We start from the raw sequence: 8,055 nt of genomic DNA on the forward strand, positions 1-8,055 counted from the left end.
TGGCTGTTGTCTTTTCATATATAACCTGAATCATATTTAGGAATTTCCCTTCTATTCCAATCCTCTTTAGGGTTTTCATCAAGAAAGGGTATTGGATTTTATCAAATGATTTTTCAGCATCCAGAGATGATCACGTGGTTCTTTTCCTTTATTCTACTCACGTGGTGTATTACATTGATTGATTTTCTAATGTTGAACCATCCCTGCATTCCTGGAATAAATCCTACTTGGTCATAGTGTATGACTGTTTTAATATGCTGTTGGATTCATTCGCTAGTATTTTGTTGAAGATTTTTGCATCTACGTTAATAAGAGATATTGGCCTGTAGTTTTCTTGTGGTGTTTTTGTCTGGTTCTGGTTATGGGGGTTATGTTTGTTTCACAGAATGAATTAGGGAGTACTCCTTCCTTCCCTATCTTTTGGAAAAGTTTAAACAGTATTGGTGTCAATTTTTCTCTAGATGTTTGGCAGAATTCCCCAGTGAAGCCATCTAGTCCAGGACTTTTCTTTGTTGGGAGGTTTTTGATTACTGATTTGATCTCTTCCCTTGTTATGGGTCTGCTGAGACTTTCTATTTCCTCTTGAGTCAGTTTGAGCAGGTTGTGTGCTTCTAAGAATTTGTCCATTTCATCTAGGTTATCCGGTTTGTTGCCATACAGTTGTTCATAATATTCTGTCATAATTCTCTTTACTTCTATTGGGTCAGTTATAATGTCACCTTTCATTTTTTATTTTGGTTATTTGCACCTTTTCTCTTTTCGTTGTCAGTCTAGCTAAAGGTTTGTCAATTTTATTGATATTTTCAAAGAACCAACTTCTGGTTTATTGATTCTGTTCTTCTCTTCTCAATTGTATTTATTTTTGCTCTGATTTTTGTTATTTCCTTTCTTCTGCTAGATTTAGGCTTAGCTTGCTCTTCTCTTTCTAGTTTCTGGAGTTGTTGAGTTAGGGTGTTAATTTGAGATCTTCCTTCTTTTTTTATGTAGGCATTTATTGCTATAAGTTTTGCTCTGGGTACTGCCTTTGCTGCATCCCCTAAGTTTTGGTATGCTGTGCGTTTATTTTTATTTGACTCTAAGAAATCTGTGATTTCTTCCTTGACCCATGGTAGTTTAATAGTGTGTTGTTTAATTTCCATATGTTTTGTGTATTTTCAAGGTTTTTTTCTGTTATTGATTTCTAGCTTCATTCCACTATGGTCAGAGAAAATACTTTGTATGAGTTCAGTCTTTTAAAATTTATCAGGACTTGCTTTGTGACCTAAAATGTGGTCTATCCTGGAGAATGATCCATATGCACTGGAGTATAGTGTATATTGTGCTGCTTTTGGGTGGACTGTTCTATATACGTCTGTTAAGTCAAATTGGTTTACAGTGTCATTCAGGTCCTGTTTCCTTCCTGATCTTCTTTCTAGATGTTCTGTCTAACATTGAAAGTGGTGTATTGAAGTCTCCAGCTATTACTGTAGTACTATATACTTCTCCCTTCAATTCTATCAGTATTTGCCTTATATATTTAGGTACCCCGATGTTGGGTACATATATAGTTAGGATTGTTAAATCTTCTTGATTAATTGACCCTTTTATCACTATATAATGTCCATCTTTTCGAACAGATTTTGTCGTAAAGTCTATTTTGTCTGATATTAAGATTGCTATCCCAGCTTTCTTTTAGTTATTATTTGAATGGAATATTTTTTTCCATCCTTTCACTTTCAAGTTGTGTCCTTAGGTTTAAGGTATGTATGTCTCTAGTAAATAGTATATAGTTGGATCATGTTTTTTTTTAATCCATTCTGCCACTCTTCTCTGCCTTTTGATGGGAGCATTTAGTCCATTTCCATTCACTGTAATTCACTTACATTCAGTGACCAGAAGTGACTTGCTTCTGCCATTTTGTTGTTTTTTGTGTGTCTTAAGCCTTCTTTGTCTTTGTCCTTTAGGACTGCCTGCTTTTGAATTTTGTTAGTTTATTGTAGCGCGCCTTTTTGGTTCCCTTGTCTTTCCTTTCCTGTATGTTTTTTTAATATATTTTCTTAGAGGCTATCATGAATATTACATTTAAGAGCTTATATTTGTAATATTCTAGGGTAAGTTGGTACCAACTTAACTTCAGTAACATACAAAAAATTCTGTATCTATACCATTCCTCTCCCCCACCTTTTTTTATTATCACTAATTCACTAATTACATCTTCATATTTCATGTGCCCCGTAACATAATTTTATCCTTGCTTTTTACATATTTGTTATTAAAAAACATGAAGGACAAAACATTTAGAATTATCAAGCATGATCCCCCTCTTTATTATCAATTATCTTTTCTTCTATTAATCATTCTAGCATCGCATAACTCTTAAGACATGTATGTCCCTGTCTCAAACCTTCATTCCTTATTATTAAGACTTAGTTGAGGTCTTCACTCTTTCTTGCCTGGGTTACTGCAATGGCATTGTAATGTGTTTCCTCTGCTATCAGAAAGATCTTTCTAAAATGCAAATCTCATCAGGTCATTTATCTATTTGAAGTCCTCTGACAGCTCCCACAGCCTTCAGGATTAAATAGATTCATTAGTGGTCTAAAAGCCACTTCATACCTAAACATTTAGACTCCTCTCTCATCACTCTCTCCCAATTGTATAAAGAATTTGAGGTTCAGAAAAGGCAGAATTTACCCAAGCCTACACAGTAAAGTTCCTGGGTCATTCAAATGGTTAACGCACTCAGCTGTTAACCAAAAGGTTAGAGGTTCAAGTTGACTCAGAGGGGCCTCAGGAGAAAGGCCTGGTGGTCTACTTCAAAAAAACCAGCCATTGAAAACCCTATGAAGCTCAGTTCTACTCTGAAACACATGGTGTTGCCATGAGTCGGGATGGAAAATAGTCCATAGCTATAAAGGAGACTTGATTTTCAAATCTCCCACTGTCATACTCTACTCAACAAAGTAATGACCCAATTTGAAGGGAAAATACTTTATTGATGAGAGGTTATGCAGATCTATGTGCAGCTATAGAAAAATGTAAGAAGCACTATTCATTTTTAAAATAAATGAAAATCCTTGTGTGTCAATGATGAACAGGGTATCCTACAAAACTAAGATTTCAAGAACATACCTTTAAGTCCTTGTTAAGGCCAATGACACAGGTAGGAGTATAAGCCAATGACAGGAAGTGTGAAAGAGGAAACCAGAACCAGAACTGGGTAAAGACAAGGACGCCAACCACAGAAGGCATATGGGTGTGCCCAGTCCTGGACTGTAACGAGATGGTGACATTATGACCACCTGGAGAAAAAAAGAAAAACCACAAACATCAATCCAGCAGAGCAAGAATAAAGATTTCTAAGTACTGCACTAAGGAAACATTTGGTGATAATCTTAAGAACACAGATCATACAATCTAATATGAAGTCCTTGGAACTAGTCAGCCAGTGAGCTATCCATGGTCTCCAAAATTGAAAGTGCTGCATTTGCTGATTTTTTACTCTTTCTGCTTCAACCATATGCCTGAATGCAGAAAAATACATATTTATAACATATTCACACATTTATAAAACTGTTTAACAGTAAAGAGTGTTTCTTGCTTTTTAGGCACTGAAAAGGATAAAAATTATGAAAATTATGAGAAATATCCAGAGCAAGTTATGAAGATCTACGTGCAGCTACAGAAAAATCTAAGAAGCACTGAGTATTATTCTGTGAATTATTAAATCACTTAAATTGATAGGAGGTAGTTCTGACATTAACTAGCCTGTGACCTTAGATAAATCACCTTACTTCTAAGAGTCTTTCTTCCCCTTGGCAAAACGAGTGTTTGAACCTGAACAGTGGTTTTCAAAAGTAAAATTTTAACCTCCAACCCTTGATTCAATTTAAATTTTTCAAGAACGTGTAATACATGAAACAATGATATCAGAGCTGATTCTGTTTAATCAGAAGTTTGGGCCGTGGACAGAGTATAAGCATGGCTAGGAATCTGACCTTTTTGCCCACCTCTTGCCAGGTCCCCTAGCCTATTCCTTGAGGGAGTATAGAAAGAGAGTCTAAAAACCAGTGAACTAGATCTAAGATCCAAGCATCAGTGGGATAGCTGAATCTTTACTGGGCACTTGAGATTCTAGGAGGCTTCTCAGGGTTCCAAACTCAAATACCTTTAGGAACCAGACAGTTAACACAAACGAGAAAAAGCAGGCTACGAGCAGTGGAGACTGAAGCAAACTAGAAAGTCCATGTCTTATTTAAATGTGGTAGCTGTTACTAGGGATGTAGGCCTGAAGTATTATGGATATATTTTCTCTAATACCAAAGGTCACTAGATCATTTTGTTTTAAAAGTAGGCTCTAATGTTGCAAGTTTTGTTTGATAGGCAAAACAAAAAATATCATTGGCTTGGATTTGGCCAATGGGCTGCTGTGTTGCAACCTCTGGTCTATATGGTAACAGTGTTAGTCCTGGACTATGCAACTCTGAGACGCAAATCTTTCAGTTCATATAATACAGACTATGATAACTGGGGACTGTCTGTTCTGAATCAGGATCCTAACTGGAATTCTAGTGTTACTCACATCTCACTCCTATTAGTCTCAGCATCTTGCAGATGCCCCCACATCTGCATTAGTCAGGAAGCAAGCACAGATCTTACTAAATCAAAAAGTATTTTAATTGTTGTAAGAACCAGGGTTCTACTGTTCAACCAAATAATCCAGATTTTCTTAATACTCCACTACAGACCTTTCATTTAAGATTTCATTTGGGGGAAAAAAAAAAAATCAGGGCTACTTTCATTTGGTTTCCCAAAAGGCATGAGTTAATAAACTTATTGTCTACTTATACCCTCTCCTCATACATTTACTGGATGCTTCCTATATACTGAGAATTTTGAACAAAATACTGGAAGAGATTCCAAGAAGCCAGAGAGATATATAATTACATAACTGAATTTAAACATAAAAGTATTATGATAGATATAAACATAGGTGCTAATGGGAACAAACAGCTAAGCATGCTACCTAACCCAGGGCAGTGGGTGGGTAGGGTAAAAGGGGGAAAGCTGCCTAGAAACATGCCATCTAATCTAAGTTTTGAAGTTGAACTTCATCTATTTCAACAAAATCTATCTTCTTCAGACTTAGGAACTAGCCTTTTGTTCTAACATTCTGAGATTTAATAAACAAGGGAGGGTTTACGCTATTGATAGTGTTTATAGTTTTACGGAATTTACTCATAAATCTTCTTAATCTTTGGCTTTTCTCCCTTGAAGAGATCAAATTATTGAGTGAGTTCTCATAAACTTCCCTTCACTCATTCCTTTGAAGTTGTCCTCTCCATACTTTCTCCAATACCACTAACTTCACTAAGACAGAGACCAGGACAGCAAATGTTTCTAACATAGTTGCAGCATAGATTTGTAGGACAGGATATTAACACAGAGTGAAAAAGGATAAGAGAATAATTTTATGCTTATATAGTTAACAGAAAACAGTACAGTACAGAACTTTTATGTACCAAATAACACTAAAAATACCCAAAGCAAAAACCATTATAAATAAAGAGAGAAATGGAAAAAAAAGCACCAAAATTTGATTGGTCCATGACAAATCAAATAGATATCCATAAAAAAGAGGTGAAAGGAGAGAGAGATCAAAGGGGAAGGAAGGAGAGGAAGACAGACAGATGACTTCCAGTAAAGCTGAAGAGCAGCTGAAACGCAGAATTACTCTCCCTTAATTCTTAACAGATAACCCTAATATAGTAAAAACCAGCAAAAAAAATTGTACTAGTGGTGACAGAACAAGTAAAGAGCTGTCAGTTTAAAATCACAAACTTCAAAAAGTGGCTGTTAATAAAATAAAAAACAAAAACAAAACCAGATCTGGAGTAGTAAAATGTTACTCCTAAATCCTGACTGAAAAACTTATCACAGATAAAATCCAGAAACTTAAGTCTCCAGTCGTAGTACAGATAGAATCCAGGAATGAATAGGTAGCAAAAGAAATGGTGGTGAGCACAGAATCCATTTAATATGGAATGAAGGCTAAACAACTGTGAGAATTATGATTTTAGAACAGAATGTAAATGTTACAGACTTTGACAATGCAGACATAATATAAAAACATTGGAAGGCAGTGAGGAATGAGGAGAGAGAACACATGGGATGTCAATGTCTATATTGTTTATACATGGGAGAATCAAAACTGTCTCCAATTAAAATGATTTACTCTAAAATATCTATGGAATATTTTCCTTATCTATATACAGCTGCAAGGAAATGTCTTTAAATTAAAGAGAGAACAGTAAACTGTATTTTAACATTAAAAGTTTAAGCAGAAAACCCTCAACTTCCTAAAAAAAAAAAAAAAACCCAATAACACACTAAACAAACGGATTAAAAAAGAACACCAAAGGCCTGAGAACAGTAAAAAAAGCAAATAATAAAGACAGAAGCAAAAATAAAGAATTTAGAAAAAAAGCATAATTATTGTTGTTGTTAGATGCTGTTGAGTCGGTTCTGACTCATAGTGACCCTACAACAGAACGAAACAACATTGCCCAAGTCCTGCGCCATCCTCACAGTTGTTATGCTTGAGCCCATTGTGGCAGTCATTGTGTCAATTCATCTCATTGAGGGTCTTCCTCTATTTCGCTAATCCTCTACTTTACCAAGCATGATGTCCTTCTCCAGGACTGACCCTTGCTGATAACATGTCCAAAGTATGTGAGATGCCATCCTTGCTTCTAAGAAGCATTCTGGTTGTACTTTTTCCAAGACAGATTTGTTCGTTCTTTTGGCGGTACATGTTATATTTCGTATTCTTCGCCAACACCATAATTCAAAGTTGTCAATTCTTCAGTCTTCCTTATTCATTATCCAGCTTTCGCATGCATATGAGGTGGCTGAAAACATCATGGCTTTGGTCAGGTGCACCTTAGTTCTCAAAGTGACATCTTTGCTTTTTAACACTTTAAAGAGGTCTTCTGCAGCAGATTTGCCCAATGCAGTATGTCTTCTGATTTCTTGACTGCTGCTTCCATGTGGATCCAAGTAAAATGAAATCCTTGATAACTTCAGTCTTTTCTGGTGAAAGGATACAACCCTGGCACACACCTTTCCTGACTTTAGACCATGAAGTATCCCCTTGTTCCGTTGAAACGACTGCCTCTTGATCTACGTACACGTTTCACATGAGCACAATTTAGTGGCCTGGAATTCCCATTCTTCGCAATGTTATCCATAATTTGTTATGATCGACAGAGTTGAATGCCTTTGTATAGTCAATAAAACACAAGTAAACATCTTTCTGGTATCCTTTGCTCTCAGCCAGGATTCATCTGACATCAGCTATGACGTACCTGGTTCCACATCCTCTTCTGAATCCGGCTTGAATTTCTGGCAGTTCTCTGCTGATGTACTGCTGCAACTGCTTTTGAATGATCTTCAGCAAAATTTTACTTGTGTGTGATAGTAATGATATTGTTTGATTAATTTCTGCATTCAGTTGGATCACCTTTCTTGGGAACACGCATAAATATGGACCTCTTCCAGTCGGTTGGCCAGGTAGCTGCCTTCCAAATTTCTTGACATAGATGAGTAAGCACTTCCAGCACTGCATCTGATTGTTGACACATCTCAATCGGTATACCGTCAATTCCTGAAGCCTTGTTTTTTGCCAATGCCTTCAGTGAAGTTTGGACTTCTTCCTTTAGTACCATCGGTTCCTGATCATATGCTACCTCCTGAAATGGCTGAACGATGGCCAACTCTTTTTGGTATAGTGACTCTGTGTATTCCTTCCATCTTCTTTTGATGCATCCTGCATCGTTTAATATTTTCCCCGTAAAATCCTTCAATATTGCAACTCGAGGTTTGAATTTTTTTATTCAGTTCTTTCAGCTTGAGAAATGCCAAGCATGTTCTTCCCTTTTGGTTTTCTATCTCCAGGACTCTGTACATGTCATAATAATACTTTACTCTGCCTTCTCAAGCTAACTTTTGAAATCTTCCATTCAGCAATTTGACTTCATCACTTCTTCCTTTCGTTTTAGCTACTCAACACTCAAG

The 8,055-nt window shown here is 36.3% G+C and overlaps 1 protein-coding gene across 3 annotated transcripts in view; it reads right to left on the minus strand.

Moving 5' to 3' along the window:
* Positions 1–8,055, minus strand: part of PSMD1 (proteasome 26S subunit, non-ATPase 1) — a 108,403-nt gene that overhangs the window by 18,502 nt on the left and 81,846 nt on the right. For all 3 annotated transcript variants that reach the window (XM_012559438.1, XM_004389504.2, XM_023724509.1), the window contains one exon: positions 3,112–3,281. In XM_012559438.1, coding sequence (XP_012414892.1) covers positions 3,112–3,281 — 170 coding nt within the window. The remainder of the gene's footprint in view (positions 1–3,111; positions 3,282–8,055) is intronic.

The sequence above is a fragment of the Trichechus manatus genome, unplaced genomic scaffold (genome assembly GCF_000243295.1).
Source record: "Trichechus manatus latirostris isolate Lorelei unplaced genomic scaffold, TriManLat1.0 scaffold00249, whole genome shotgun sequence".
NCBI lineage: Eukaryota > Metazoa > Chordata > Mammalia > Sirenia > Trichechidae > Trichechus > Trichechus manatus.